This window comes from Hypoxylon fragiforme (genome assembly GCF_022984875.1).
Source record: "Hypoxylon fragiforme strain CBS 206.31 chromosome Unknown GGS25scaffold_2, whole genome shotgun sequence".
Classification (NCBI taxonomy): Eukaryota; Fungi; Ascomycota; class Sordariomycetes; order Xylariales; family Hypoxylaceae; genus Hypoxylon; species Hypoxylon fragiforme.
In genome coordinates, this window is record NW_026054757.1 from 2067057 (window position 1) to 2082667 (window position 15611).

The following is a 15611-nucleotide window of genomic DNA, read 5'->3' on the forward strand; positions in this document are numbered from 1 at the left end:
TCCCTGACAAGGGAATTCAAACACCTTCCGGTCCCATTACGAATTTCGAATGCTACCTGAATCACGTCCTATTTTTTAATCACCGCGACTGTTGCCAAACTTGCAACACTTCAATCTCTACTGACACCCCCTCCACTTCCAGCAAACAGTGATCAAGTTCGCTACTTGTTACATGCTCTTTCATTAGAGTATCTAACCATCGCCTCGTTATAAACATACATTGTCCTTATTAGAGATCAAACATCCCACGCTAGTTGACGATTAAATCGTCTCGAGACGCGTCCACGCAACGCCGAAAAGCTACGACACGATCCGTACAGTTCCCATACGAATCTCCCATCGCTCTAGATGATTTCTATGATTTCTGTCAATCTATCTACATCATCTATACTCTTTAAACCCGACCATCAACCCGCTCCATCGACAACAATAAGACAATAGGACGCATTGCGCTCATCGAATTTCGCCGACATCGTTACCACTTAACCTCGCCCAGGATATTCTCCCCATATCCGTAAAATACGGTGGAGGAGTAGTTGTAGACGGCCTATCGTAGCCTCGATGTACTAGACAACATCGTGGCTAAAGTTTTGTCTTTCTCTCCGGAAAAAGAAAGTGTCCCTTGAACAGACGGCTTTGTTTGCCGCAAATTTTAACCACTCGCCTTTTTCCGTACTCTTTTCATATTATCATTTCTTTCACGCTCTCTGTGGAGCTGTTGATGATATTTTACCCGTTATCCAAAGATATCAGATCTTTATTTTCTGTTACCAATCTGACTCCAGCCACCAGTTGTGTTTTTTCAAGCAATACACAATGCCTACCGAGGAAATGGAGATCACGACCGACTTCGGTCATCCTGGTTTTGGAGAGGATATTGATATAGATTTGGATTTTGCAGTCGCACAACCAGACGAAGACCTTGAACTAGCAGATTTCGATCAAGCTCGGGAAATCCAAAATTTCAACTCAGACACGAGAGACGAGTTGATGGCCGAAGTTGACGATGCATCATATGGCATGGTTGATGCTGATGATATGGAACACAATGAGGCGGCAACAGCTGCCAATGATATTGAAATTGACTTGGGCGATCCTGATGAGAATATTTGGCAACAAAACGTTCCCCAGGAGGAAGCCCAGGAGGGAGCCCAGGAGGAAGCCTATGAGGACTTTCCGGAAATTGACTACACTGAGGACAACAATCTTAGCAACATGAATGCTGAGAACGTTGATGCTGGCGAAATTAGCTGGTTAGAGACGCCGGCCTACACCATAAACAAGTCTAACGAGGTCAATCTAGAATCGGTTCAAGCCGATCTTGGTTATATTCAAGCAACAGAGAACAATATCCTCCAAGGATCTGCGGCTGCTGTCGCAGCTGTAGACTCGAGTGGAATCGGGGCATCTGAGACTGGAAGTCAGGCTGCAAATGTCTTTAATGATAACATCCCAGAAAACGAAGGTCAAAGTACATGGGGAGAAGAACAAGAAGCAGAACTAGATGCTAGTCTTGCGATACCTGCGTCTCCATTCGCGGCCAGTGAAGGGCGTCAGCATGATACTAATAATCCCGGGCCAGAGAATGGCGCAAGCCCAGATAATGGTAGTCATGAGTCCCACGAAGATGTAGGACATCCAACGAGCCGCACAGAAGTTTCTAGAGAGGGACTCAGCCAGGACGATGCTCCCGTCCCAACGAACGAGCATGGATCCCCTGAATCCATGCCTCCAGAGGACGAATCGGTAGAGAAGCACCCTGCCGAAAACGAACAACAAACGGAACAACATCATCTACCCATATCTGAAATAATCGAATATGAGCAAGGTAGTGGGTCGAAGGCCGAGCCGACCAATGATAGTGATTCTATTGGCCAAGACTATGAAGGAGGAGAGCATCCCACCTCTGATGCCAGTGAAACACATAAACAACTGGATGCGTACGGCGCTCCGAATGATGACCACGAGAGCCATGAAGACCATGAGGACCATGAGGACCATGAGGACCATGAGGACCACGAGGACCATGAGGGCCATGAGGACCATGAGGAGGCTGATACCAGCAACGAGGAGCAGAATCTGCTTGCTAGCGTTACGCCCCTCGAAGATCCGCTCGTTGTTGCTACGCGCTATGAGATGTTCATTTCTTACGGTCGAACAGATTACAGACTCTTCGCTAAGTCCGAAGACGATGATCCAAACCACTACTTTCTCCGTGATATGACAGCCTTGGAACTTCCCCTCTCTCAACTCTTATCAAGTATACGAGAAGTTATTGCGGAAGAAGTATCTCCTCTCAATGAACTGGTGATGCATGTAGATGGGCTGGGACTTGAATTCTCCGAGGTATGTCTAGTCTCCCAAGCCTCTTTGCCTGTTCCAGGCTAACTAGTTTATAGTCCTCTTCGAGTGAAATGCTTGAACAATTTACGTTCGGCGATATTCTCCTTTTGCATGACAAACTCGTTAAGAACGAAGAAGCAGAAACATATCCCGATCTTTATACTTATCTCATGGTAAGGCCCAACTGCCACCAGCGCTTTATGGCACTTGTAGACAGCGCAGACGCGGGCCGTAGCCTTTCAGAAGTCGCTGTTTATCGGGACGTGACGCCTGATAATGAAGAAGAAATGGGTTACCTCGATGGCCAAGCCTTGTCTGTCTCAGATCATACTGAAGGCGGTGAGGTCTATAGCATCAAAGATGAGGATACCGCGGAGCTTGAAGTCAACGAAAATAATGCATATAGGGTGGAGTATGAGGCTAGGGCACAATCACCCTTAGACCAACAGTCTGCTGCGGAAGCAAACGTTACTGAGGAGCCTGACAGAACACCTGAACAGAATACCGACACAAGCAATGACAAAAACACCACAGATGACTTGATTGATTATGATGATGAGCTGGACGAGCTGGACGAAATTCCATCATCAAAGAATGGTAATTCCCACCCTTTCCCAACCTATACATATCTCTTTCAATGTCGTCAGACCCCCAATTGCCAATGTAACAGCTGCTTTGACCTCGATCTTGAGCGTCTTGAAGCGAGTTGGCGAGACGAGAGCTGGACCTCGATCCCTTCAAAGAGCACCGCTCAGAATATCCACGCCAACTACCCTAAAAGCGATGCAGAGTTGCACGCAACTTCTCCAGTCCGCCAACATTTTCATGTGCCTGGACCACAGCCTTTTGGAACCTTACAAATAGATACTAACACTGGCCATATTCAAGATCAAGAGAATATGTCTCTTCGGCATGACACTCGCGAGGCTCGAGGAGAGTCTGATGCGGTGGCTACCGATATAAACAACGAAAACCAGCACCCGTCGACGCCGCCGAATGGCACAGTGGATGCCCCCAAATCCGACGTCACTAGTGCTACTGCCACACTTACCGGTGACGATAAAGATGAGATCGACTATACGGACGATGAGGAAGATAACGAAAATTTTGGCGGCAAATATACTCCACCCAATATTATCCCAGATGCGGCTACAAAGATAAAGATGCCAGTGGATGATGAAATCACGTGGGAGTCGGACAATGAGGATGCTAAGACTGGACCCACACCGGCTCCCAAGCAAACGGTACAAGTGTCACCACCCTCCGGGAAAAGACCTCGGTCAGACTCGGACACGGCCGAGAATTTCATGCAACAGAATGGTAAGCATGCAAACTCTTCAGAAACGTATCTCAAATTTTTGCTAACTTGTCATAGATGTCAAGCGTCGTCGTCCATCTTAACCCTCTCCAACCCCCATCCAGCCCATTTGCTTTCCTTCCCCCTTTCCCATCCCATCCCCATCCCCCCCTCCCCCTAATATGGCCTGTTTCGACTTGCAGCTCATTCAAAAAATATTACTAATGGGCTGGTGTCGGATATGCACGCCTGCAACCAACTTACAGGTCTTGATATTCCCTCGTTTGGAACGAGGGTACGATTCCCTCCCGGAATACTAACATGAACAGCCTTGAGAACTACGGACGGACGGCATTGGTTTTGCCAACGGTAAGTTTACATCGATTTCGGACTACTCGTAATGACAGCTCAGGTCTCTCCATTACGAGTGCCCTAGGGCGCAACGATCACCTCCGCCATTTACTTCTTTTTATCTTGTCATTTTTAATACTCGCAATGCCCCTCGGCTCTTCGCAGCAACATAGGTGCATACTGTGTAAAGAGGATATACTAGGACGCCTTAGGAGTTTCGGGGAAAGGAAAATCTCACGGAATGGAGGATATCGATATCTAGGTACACCATAGGAGGCGTTATGGCTTTGCTAGTGATATAGTCGATTACACGAAGGTCTAGATTTCATGGCGCGGACAGGGTATCGCGGACGGAAATCTAATGCCGGTGGTGGATGCGACGTTGCCGATTTACTCATATTCCTTAGGAGCACGGAGATATTTTTTCACGGAGACGCTTCACTTTGCTTCAGCTTAGTAGGTAGTTGGGGATATCTTAAAGGACCTAATAATGAATGTACGGATTTTGTAGTAATACATTCAACGGATGCTTTTACAACCGCAGTCGCCAATCGTGATACTATCATACTACCTAGTACATACATACCCTAGGTAGGTACATACATGTAGGTATGTATGACATTGTATGTATACATTAGGCTATACTTACCTAGATATTATACCTAATAGGTATGTAGTATTTAACAGTAGCTCAAAAGGGATAAGGGAGAAGACGCCACGGCAAGCAAGTGGAGAGCATTCGTCATAGTTAATTCAGATACTGCAGCGGGTTCCGAGTTGCTACCAGGTACGTATCAGATATCAGATGTTTACATAAGATCGAACAGAACAAATGATGGTATCGAATTGTGCGGTCTTCATAGGTATCTATCGCTTCCGAGATACGAACATTAAAGGTCATACGACACACCTACATATGTACAGTACATGTACCATGCGCACTCGGCATAACATTGAATCTGCAAACATACATATGTACTATGTACTTTACTTCCTCCCTGCCTACACGCATATAACTATGTACATACATTATTCCATAGATAAGCCTGGTGGCTTATGATTGACAGAAAGGTCGATCGAATTAGTGCTGATCAACATTCAGGAACAGGAAACAAACAGGACCATGAGTGCAGGGAAGAGGGATGTTTTTCGAGTCTATGTTTTCCCTGTGTCTGCTCCCGTCGAGGTCACTAAAGCCGTAAACCCTAGATAGTTCGTTCTAACTTCTAAGATGGTCAGGCTGCGTACGTGTACAATACGGGGATATGTCTATGTAAGGAGAAGCACAGCCTCGTCGAAGTGGGTCTGGCTTTAAGAGAATTGCATGTAGGAGAATTGATTAGGAGAATTAAGAGGAATAAGACGAATTATCTTGTGATTTTGTGAAAAAGTTTCACAGTGTTCATAATTGTTCCCCATAATCTAATGTACTGGGTAGATGATGATACTTGAGTCTTGTAATGTGCTGGAACTTGGAAGAGATCAGATAATGATTCAGATTATTAAAAATAAATCTCGTTTTAAAAATGCGCCGTTGGGACTAGGTACGTGGGTAATTAGATGGACTCCGAATGGAGATTTTATTAGTGTACAAAGTACTATCAAAGCCTTTTCCGTGAACATTCTATATCCATGATAGTTATGTGAATTACACACATTCATGTCCTCAGTAGGTACATACATCATTACCTACATATGAAAGTGTCACTTGAAATTTGATAAGGATCAATGTACACGTGCAGTATGCTGTAAGTACCTAGGTTATGGATAATTACATATTATATACAATAAAGCAACGGAACAATTCAGACAAAAACTCTGATTAATACATTCATAGATCAGAAACATCATGACTTGAGAGAGGAAACCGATGATGCTGCTACATAATGGCCAGGATCAGGGGGGCGGGGGCTAGCTAACTATGTTGTACTTAGTAGCATATCCATTCTTGGATGCTAAGCGGCCAAGCGGTTAGGGTGCTTTAGCCAAGTTAGGACTAAGCCAATATGATAATAGACGTAACCAAGTATCCCACTCTGTAGGTTAAGTAGGTTTAAGTTAGCTCCAAGTACTCCAGTTGCGTACCTTGCTCCTCCAGAGTCTGAAACCCTCCCACTTTGCCCAGTACTGTACTAAGTCTAACCTACTACATGTACAATACATGCCTACTACATTTGATGTAATGTAAAATTGTATGTAGTGTACTTGCGATTTACCACTGCATGTCTGCATCTTCTGTATGTATTGTACCACTTGAGCAGCAGACAAGGGCAAGCTTTCAATCCTTTCAACCTTTTCAGATCTTTCAAACTTTTCATCAAGCCTCTTTACCTTTTACCGTAACGAACACGAACCAATAATTCATATCCTATCGCGAAATATACCCCCTTTCAATTCTACTCATTCACTCATTCAATCAACTTCTATCAGTTCGTAACGGCCCATCCTGCCCATCCTGCCTATCCAGCCTATCCAGCCTATCCTATCTCATCCTACCCCATCTCATGTGCCCCCCGATTCCCATCTACTAAGCGACGCTTTCCTTACGTACCGCCGTCAGCCACCAAGCTTTTTGGAGTGGGCGCAAGCGATTCGATCGTTCCTATTCGGGTATTCGTGGCATCTCCGCCGACTAAGGCGCAAAAAAAAAAAAAAAAGAGGATAGAGACCACCTGACTCCGACTCCGACTCCCTTTCGTAACTACCTACTTACCTCGCCCGGCGCGAGCCATCCACCTAACCTTTGCGACGACTCTCGTATTCTTTTTCCCTTTTACCAACCATTTTTATCAAACAAAACGCTGTGATCTCTCGGTCGCAGCGAGTAAATCTGTCTCCATGATGATGCTAGATGAGAAGTACGCATTACCCTACTCCATTGTATCCGGCGCCCTTAAGATGCACATTTTCCATTTACATGAACACATGTTATTGCGATTGATGGCATGACACTGGACTAACCTGGACTTTCTAACAGATATATCGGGTTAGCGTTAGCTATATCCTCGAGTTTAGCCATTGGTAAGTTCATCGAGCGCCGACAGGCGATCATGACGCTGGAATCGGGAAGCTAACCTCCTATATAGGCACAAGTTTTGTAATAACAAAGAAGGTACCGCAACCAAGCCATACTCCCGATCATCAACTCCGAGCCCCATTCTAATATAACGCAGGGATTAATACAAGTAGAAGAGAAACACGGCTTCTCCGGCGATGGATTCGTCTATCTTCGGAATCCCTTGTGGTGGGCAGGAATGATAACCAGTAAGAAGCCGACTTCCAACCATTATGCGGAAAGACAATTAACAGATGATTCCTTCAAGTGATTACTGGAGAGATATGCAACTTTGCTGCATATGCCTTTGCTCCAGCTATTCTAGTCACGCCCTTGGGAGCTCTGTCTGTCCTAATTGGAGCCGTCTTAGGATCCTACTTTTTAAAGGAGGAGCTGGGAACCTTGGGCAAACTTGGCTGCGCTATCTGCCTGCTGGGGGCCGTTGTCATCGTCCTTCACGCCCCCCCTGACGAAGACATTCAGACTATCGATCAAATTCTGAATTACGCGATTCAGCCCGGTGAGTTGGACCGTAGCTACGGTGTAATGCTTCAGGCATGGAGCTAATATGGAGACTAGGCTTCCTTTTGTACTGCACGGTCGTAGCCATCTTCGCGACCGTCATGATCTACAAGATCGCCCCTGTTCATGGCAAAAAGAACCCTCTGATCTACCTTTCGATCTGCTCCACCGTTGGTTCAGTCTCGGTCATGTCTGTGAAGGCTTTTGGCATTGCGCTGAAGCTTACTTTCGCGGGAAACAACCAGTTCTCCCACGCTTCAACATACGTCTTCATGATCCTGACAGCTATGTGTATCCTTACACAGATGAACTACTTCAACAAGGCCCTTAGCCAGTTCAGCACCCAAATGTACGATATATCCTGTAAAGTGTGAAGTTCATGGATGATGCTAACCAGTATATAGAGTCAACCCCCTTTACTATGTTACTTTCACGACCGCTACTCTCTGCGCTTCTTTCATCCTATTTTCTGGTTTCAACACCACTGATACAGTCAACACCCTCTCTTTACTATGTGGTTTCCTTGTCACCTTTACTGGTGTGTATCTATTAAACCTCTCGCGACGCGATCCCAATGGCACGAGAATGCTTGCTGGGCAGGGCACGGATGTTACGGGCACCGATATGATCTCAAGTATCCAAACACGTCTTAGTATGCAGGCTAGGCGTAGCACGGGTTCGCGGATAAGCGTAGGAAGCCGAGGACATTCCGATAGGGACGGCCTCATGCGCGCATACGACTTAGAGCAAGCAGCAGGCGAATATAGCCTCAACGATCTCACCGAGAGCAGCGACGATGAGCATCCCCCTAGAAGAAACGGCTCAGCCCCCACGCCCAAAGGCCATGAATCGATCGAATTGCAGAATCGGAAGTCGGCCGAGCGATGAGAAGGGCCAACGTCAAATTCTTTGAAGAGGATAACTTCCCACCCATCGTTATCCCCTGTCATCCCTGTCAACAAATTCTCAACCGCATTGTATATTTTCCAGCCTGGCGATGCCCAGCCCCCTTTTTTTCTAATGAATTAGAACGTTCAATTCCACGGCTGGACACGATTGATTTCACGGATTCATGTTGCGTATTCCAGACAGGGAAAGACCCCTGCGGTGTATAATGGCAATACATTCCCTTCCCACCGAAGAGGAAGGGAATGAATATCGGGGGCTCACTCAAGGAGTATAGAGGTCAACCATTTTTTATTTTGGGATTCTTGATTTTGTGACTGTGTCTCACCGCGGCGTTTCGGGGGGCATTGGAGGGGTTTACCTTGGAAGGGAAGTATAGCAGCCTTCCGGCATACACATTCGGCGCAGAGAAGGGAAGGATGGCTCCCAGTGAGGTCCAAAGGGAGCGAACTGAAACGGAATCGGGATAATCGAGATGGTAGCAAGCTACCCACATCTCCAGATAAAATTTTATCTCTTTTCAAAAAAGAAGCAAGCTGTTTTGCGATGGGAGCAATTTAGGTAAATTTTCTTTTATTTGTTGCTGTATGATTACTATGTGTGGAAAGAGATGACGACGGCATGTATACCTACCTATTATCCTTATCCTGTCCTTGCTTGTTCACAGTTGGTCCCCTAGGTATGTAGATGTTTACCTAGAGGCTCATAAGGCGGCAGCATGGATGGCGGGGATTAGGGTATACTGATATGTATCTGCATACAGCGGATAACGGGGTTTTTTGCAAGCAAAAGGAAGCAAAGCAAAAAAAAAATATGCCCCTAACGCTGAAGAAAAGAGTACGTGCCTATCTAGCAAATTTCAGATCGCGATTACGATCTAGTCATCGTATATACCCCTAGGTGCCTGCTGTGTTATGTATTTGTTGGGCGTGCGTGATGTGTAATGAGTGAGTGAACGAGCTGGCAGGTAATGGGCCGCACATGGATGGATGTAAGGTCTGTAATATAAGGTCCACTCGCCTATTCCCACCCATACTCCCTATATTTCTATGTCCAATGGATCTTCTATTGTGCGCCAGATATGTGGCAAGTGTCTGCAGGCGAGGGAGGTATACTATGCAAGAAGGTACCTAAGATAGGTAGGTATGTTGATATCATGTCACAAGACAACCACGGGGACTGGACTGGGTCTAGACGAGGGTTGGCACATAGTACATTCTATTTGTTTTATTGGGCCTGTAGCATTAACTTCGTTTATATGGGCACAAACCTCTACGATCTGCCCGGGGAGACGAAACATAGCATCCAGATGGATCCATCACTGTCATGTAAACTGACGCATACTGACTTACATGTAGGCACTGGGTACCAGTCACCTAACATACCAGGAGGCATCCATGAATATAGGACACTCAGTACGTAGCAAATTCTACTCGCAACATATTCACTAAAGATTACAGCCCTCGCATATCGGTATATGTGACAGTTGCCATATTGTAGCTCTACGGCTATTCATTAACAAGTGTAGAGAGCCGTGTCCTAGCATCATTCATGTCCGGTTTGTAAAGTTTCCTCTTTCCTTGCAAATGCACATGTGACTTGATGAATCGATGATTCATCTCAAAGAACGCCCCGAAGAAACAGTTTCTGCCCTTAGAAAAAGGAACAAGACCACCTTTCTCGTTCGTTACATACGTCCCTTTTCGTCCCTTTCCGCATTCCCAACCCACTCGCCTTTCCTTCGAATTGAGGAGTCCAGCACCGACTGCTCAATCCACTTATTCCTCAGCAGGAGGGGCCTCCTCGGCACCCTCCTCAGCGGCGCGGGCAGCCTCTGCCTGAGCCTGGATTTGTGCGGCCTTGGCACCATAATCCTGGCTCATGGGGGTGACGATGCTCGACTCTTCCTTGGGCTCGATGATAGTAACGGCATCAGGGAGAGACTTGGAAGGACCAGCCTTGCCCTCGGGGTCGGAGCCGCGCATGATCTTGACCTTGATACCAAGAACACCCTGTCGTAGGAGAACGTGACGAGTGGCGCTGTCGATGAAGTCGCGGGCGGGTTGACCGGAGTGGATCATGAAGCCGTCGGTGAACTTCATGGACTTGGCACGGGCAGCGCGCAGCTTACCGGAGACGACAACCTCGCAACCCTTGGCGCCGCTCTCCATGATGAAGCGGAGAACACCATAGCAGGCACGACGGACAGCAAGACCGTTCAGAAGCTTGTAGCGCAGGGACTCGCACTGGGCGACGGCGGACAGACCACGGTTCTGGACCTTGGCAGCGTATAGCGATACGGAACCCTCAGGGAACTTGAAGCGCTTCTGGATGAGGGAGGTAAGCTCGCGGATGCGGCGGCCTTGCTCTCCGAGAACCTCCTGGGTGTGGGTGGCGCGGATGATGATGTCGGTAACAGTGGGGGTAACGCGGACTTCGACACCAGAGTAGCCCTCCTCGGCAAGCTCGCGCTGGAAGAATTCGTTGAGCTCGGCGTAGAAAACACCGTCAGCAACGAACTTTCTGCGCTTGGAGCTATAAAGAAGAGAAAAATTAGTATAAATGTTGAATGCTGCCGGGTAATTCTATAATAGAATGTGGTCTTGATCTAGGAGGGGCAATCAAAAGTCCAAATGACGGCGATCCAGTATCCAACTGAACTATGTAAGAGACGAGGAAGAATACTTACATTTGAGTACCCGGAACGGCCATCTTGACTGATTGAAATGTGATTGATGACTACGAAGAATCGAAGTATGAAATTGACAGGTTTGAGGAGGAAAGTCGTTGAACAGCCGGGTTGAGGTGAAGTTCACGAAATTCCGTGGGTGGAAGTTGTTTGGCCGATAGAAAGTGGATACACACTCATATGGATTTTGGCTGTGAATTTTTTTGCTTAGGGTTGATTCGAGTTTTGTGTGCCAAAATCCGAGGAAAAGTTGTACATGCCAAGGATTGTTTGGTTATCGATAAAGAGATGTGCATAATACTAGGTACCGTTGACATTATGTAAGTATCCACCCTCAAGATGTATGTACCCTTGTACCTACTACTACTACGGTCATGGTCAACCTGGTAGGTAGTAACTATGTAGCTACCGTGACGAGGGCATGTGTGACGTCTTTTATTAATCAGCCACAACCATTCATTCATGCCACTGTTGAGTCTAGTATACTAGCGTACATGCAGTTAGTCTTTTTTTCTTCTTCAATAATCTCTTCTCAGCCTTGAAGCCCCCAGCTAACTGTTGCTGCTGCTGCCCGCCGTTCATACAAATGCCCCGCAACTATCATTTCAACTCAGCTTAAAGCAACGAGTAGAACAGTCAAATGCACCCACTTTACTTACATCCTCCCCCCCCCTAGCAACCCATCTAGGCTCTAGCACCTATCTCCAGGGCTAGCACTTAACACCTAGCACCTACTATAGTACGCGGCCAAGCATACCTACGCTAAGAAGAGCATTGAAGAGAATAATCCAATGTGACTTCTGACATATGATGCTCTGCCAACTCAGAATATTCCAGGATACGCTCCATCGTATTCCAGAATTTCCAGTCTTTGGTTAGGTACCTTCCAAAGAATGGCCCAATGAAGTTGAGCATACATCCTAAGGTTAGGTAGACTATCATTCCTCAATTTCCAATACCTACATCAATACATAGCTCTGTTCAGTCTTCTCTTCTCCCCTTCTTTCAACCATTTCTCTTCATCTTCTTGGTTGCTACGGTGTAAGCTGTGCAAGCTGTGCGGGCTCGAGGGCACCTGCAACTACTGCTCTGCCCTGAGCAAATACAAATGCAGATGCGACAACGCGACAACGTGCATCTCTTCACGTTTGATTCTTTATCTGTATAACTACCCACCTCCCTAGACTTACCACCTGTCACTCGTCTCCCATCCCGTAGTTTCAAGATGCAAATCAAGAAGGTAAATCTTCATCTTCTTCACTTATTTCTGTCAGATCTCTGTGTGGTCTTGAACGATCTCGAATGATCCGGATTATCTCGATTATCTCATCACTAAGCCTTAATAATTAGATACCTGATGTCGATGCCCTTAGAGGCGGCGAAAGACACTCTGGCGAACTCCATCTCACTGAACATCACATCATATTTATTTTCCCTAATGTACTTCCCGAAGGGGCCCAGCCGCAACCGAACACTCCGAAGACCCGCGAAGTCTACATCGCCTACCCTATCATTGCCAATTGTATCTTCCGAGCAAGTCCTAGTATATCAGGACGGCCTTCTTCTATACGACTACGATGCCGAGATTTTATGTTCATAAACTTCAACATCGTTGATGAGATTAATGCGCGGGATGCATTCGAGTACATCAGAAACCGCACATGCCGACTTGGCTCCATAGAGAAATTATATGCCTTCAGCTACCAACCTCTAAAAATTGAGAAACCGTTTGATGGATGGAATCTATACGATCCGAGAGCTGAGTTCCGTCGGCAGGGTATTAGCAATAAGTCTGTTGATAGAGGATGGCGGGTCTCGTTGATCAATAAGGACTATACCTTTTCCCCGACCTACCCAAGTCTCCTGGTCGTGCCCTCCAAGATTTCCGACAATGTCATCAAATATGCCGGTTCGTACCGATCTAGGCAACGCATACCCGTCTTGACATACCTCCACTCACTCAACAACTGCTCTATTACACGAAGCTCTCAGCCGATGGTAGGATTCAGGGGCAACCGCAGCATACAGGACGAAAAGTTGGTCAGCGCATGCTTTTCTGCTTCTGCAACTGTTGAGTTTAATAGTGTAGACGTTGCAGTCACGGAGACGGCAGATCCTAGTCCAGCGTCAAGTCAAACAGACCTTGGAGGTGATACCATGGAGGTAGAGACATCGGATACCGAACGCCTTGAAGATGAGCTCATCGACGGAAGCGATACAAACTATGATACAAAAACTGGGAAACGGTTGATATATGGTGCGCAGCAGAGTAATCTCATTGTAGATGCTCGGCCTACTATCAACGCGGTGGTAATGCAGGCTATGGGAAAGGGGTCTGAGAACATGGAGTACTACAAATTTGCCAAGAAGGCCTATTTGAACATTGAAAATATTCACGTCATGAGAGATTCACTCAACACAGTCATTGATGCCATCAAAGATGGTGACATTTCTCGTTTGCCGCCAAATCGCGAACTGCTGGCAAAGAGTGGTTGGCTCAAACACATTACCGGCATTCTCGACGGATCAGCACTGATTGCCCGCCAAGTTGGCGTAAAGCATTCGCATGTGTTGATTCACTGCTCGGATGGTTGGGATCGTACAAGCCAGTTGTCTGCCCTGTCACAGCTGATGCTGGATCCATACTACCGCACGATTGAAGGATTTATTGTGCTAATCGAGAAGGACTGGCTGTCTTTTGGACATATGTTTCAGCAACGTTCTGGCCTACTCAATCATGAAAAGTGGTTTGTCGTTGAGCGAGATACCCTGGCCGGCTCAACCTTGCAACCTGGCGAGTCGGACGGCCGTGCCGGTGAGGCCTTTGAAAGTGCGCTGGCTAGTGCAAAACGGTTCTTCAACAAGAACCGAAATACAGACAGCAATGCTGAGTCCGACGGTGATGGTACCAGCCCACCGCCAGATGATCCATCACAAGTAAAGAAGCCTGCCTCAAGCACCCCGGAAACTGTAGAAGTTACGCGGTTGAACGAGATCTCTCCCGTCTTTCATCAATTTCTCGACGCCACCTACCAAATTCTCCGACAACACCCCAACCGGTTCGAGTACAACGAGCGGTTCCTTCGACGCCTTCTCTATCACCTGTACGCAGGACAATATGGAACTTTCTTATGGAACAGTGAGAAGGCCCGGGCCGATGCCCACGCAAGCGAAAAGACGAGATCTGTATGGGACTATTTCTTATCTCGCAAACCAGAGTTCACCAACAAAGAATACGATGCAACTGTCGATGACCGTCAAAGTGGCCGTGAAAGGCTTCTCTTCCCCAAACTATCTGAAGTTCGTTGGTGGCATCAACTGTATGGCAGGTCAGACGCGGAGATGAACGAGTACCTCGACCTTGCCGCAGCAAGAGATGAGAGACTCGGTGGGTTTGCCATGGGCACTACAACGGCGTCTATGCCGGGAAGCTTCTCGAGTCCACCAAACTCCAACGGCGGCCGGTCACCAAAGCCACCTTCCAGCCCACAGCCTCCAAGCCTGCCTATCAGTAAGAGCGTGCTGACAGGTGTGGAGTCCGCATATGAGGCCCTCACACCCGATCAGCGATCAAATGCTGGTAGCCGTCCAACTAGTCTCAAGCACAGTGTCAGCGCCGATACCGCAGCCGCCTTCACGACTAACTTTGCTAAAATCAAGGACGGCGTTGCTGGGCTAGAGATCGGGAGAGGAATATTCGGGGGATCACCTAACGCGAGTGGTGGGAGTGCCCCGACTGGGAAGAGTGATACCCCTAAGAAGGAGCAAGAGATGGCGGACATGGCGATAAATGTTGACAAAGGCAACATGGAAATGACGTGACCCAACTCAACCGGGTCTTTACCTTTTTTCTTCACTTAGTAGGCTAAAGTGCACTGTAAGAATTATAATTCGGTGCGTTGCGAAGATGGACGCGGAGAGGCAAGAAAACTGAAAAAATGGTGGCACACTGTATCGAGGGCACACATCTCGCCTAAACATGTGACTGCAGTATTTATTCCCCTCCTCACAAATACTGATCTAGTGAGCGGAGCAGCGTGTAGGCAGATAGATGGCTGAGACACGCTGCTGTAAAAGGGGATGGGGCAGTATTGACTACCTACCTTCCGGGGGCTCCGGGATAAGATAAGATGAAGGGGAAAGGGGGCAGCGAGAAGAGGAGAACAGCGTACAGCTCCTCAGGCACATACATGCATACATCGTCCTGAGACGAGTACGAGTAGAAGGGGAAAGGGGCAAGGGGCAAGGGGCAAGGGAAGCAGAGTAGAGGGGATGGGAGAAAAGAAAAAAGATCCATAAAGGTTTAGGAATCATGAAATATGAAATATGAAAAGGAAAAAAGCTTAGGAAAATGAAAACTCATATACCCCCATTGTTGATGTTGTCTGAATTAGGTAGTTAGGTATGCGTTCCCTGCGTTTGTTTGCAGCTTCAAGAAACCTGGGATC

General features: G+C 47.1%; 4 protein-coding genes across 4 annotated transcripts; 3 read left to right on the forward strand and 1 right to left on the reverse strand.

Annotated features, from left to right (window-relative positions):
• Positions 1-284: 284 nt before the first annotated feature.
• GGS25DRAFT_529216 (uncharacterized protein) lies at positions 285-3744 on the forward strand (the record flags this gene model as incomplete). The annotated part of the gene is made up of 3 exons (XM_049265261.1): positions 285-2346; positions 2400-3663; positions 3719-3744. The coding sequence occupies exons 1-3, from the start codon at positions 817-819 to the stop codon at positions 3742-3744; spliced, it is 2820 nt and encodes a 939-aa protein (XP_049120129.1). The 5' UTR covers positions 285-816.
• Positions 3745-6526: 2782 nt separating this feature from the next.
• Positions 6527-8605, forward strand: GGS25DRAFT_124520 (DUF803-domain-containing protein). Its single transcript, XM_049256165.1, has 7 exons — positions 6527-6849; positions 6969-7012; positions 7078-7103; positions 7165-7255; positions 7315-7566; positions 7626-7917; positions 7973-8605. Exons 1-7 carry the CDS (start codon positions 6830-6832, stop codon positions 8454-8456), a joined length of 1209 nt encoding a protein of 402 aa, XP_049120130.1. The 5' UTR covers positions 6527-6829; the 3' UTR covers positions 8457-8605.
• A 1015-nt stretch (positions 8606-9620) lies between these two features.
• Positions 9621-11368, reverse strand: GGS25DRAFT_475926 (ribosomal protein S3). The gene is made up of 2 exons (XM_049259751.1): positions 11164-11368; positions 9621-11009 (listed from the first exon to the last, which is right to left on the reverse strand). Exons 1-2 carry the CDS (start codon positions 11184-11186, stop codon positions 10253-10255), a joined length of 780 nt encoding a protein of 259 aa, XP_049120131.1. The 5' UTR covers positions 11187-11368; the 3' UTR covers positions 9621-10252.
• A 321-nt stretch (positions 11369-11689) lies between these two features.
• Positions 11690-15580, forward strand: GGS25DRAFT_475928 (phosphatases II). The gene is made up of 2 exons (XM_049259752.1): positions 11690-12403; positions 12514-15580. Exons 1-2 carry the CDS (start codon positions 12389-12391, stop codon positions 14983-14985), a joined length of 2487 nt encoding a protein of 828 aa, XP_049120132.1. The 5' UTR covers positions 11690-12388; the 3' UTR covers positions 14986-15580.
• Positions 15581-15611: the final 31 nt, after the last annotated feature.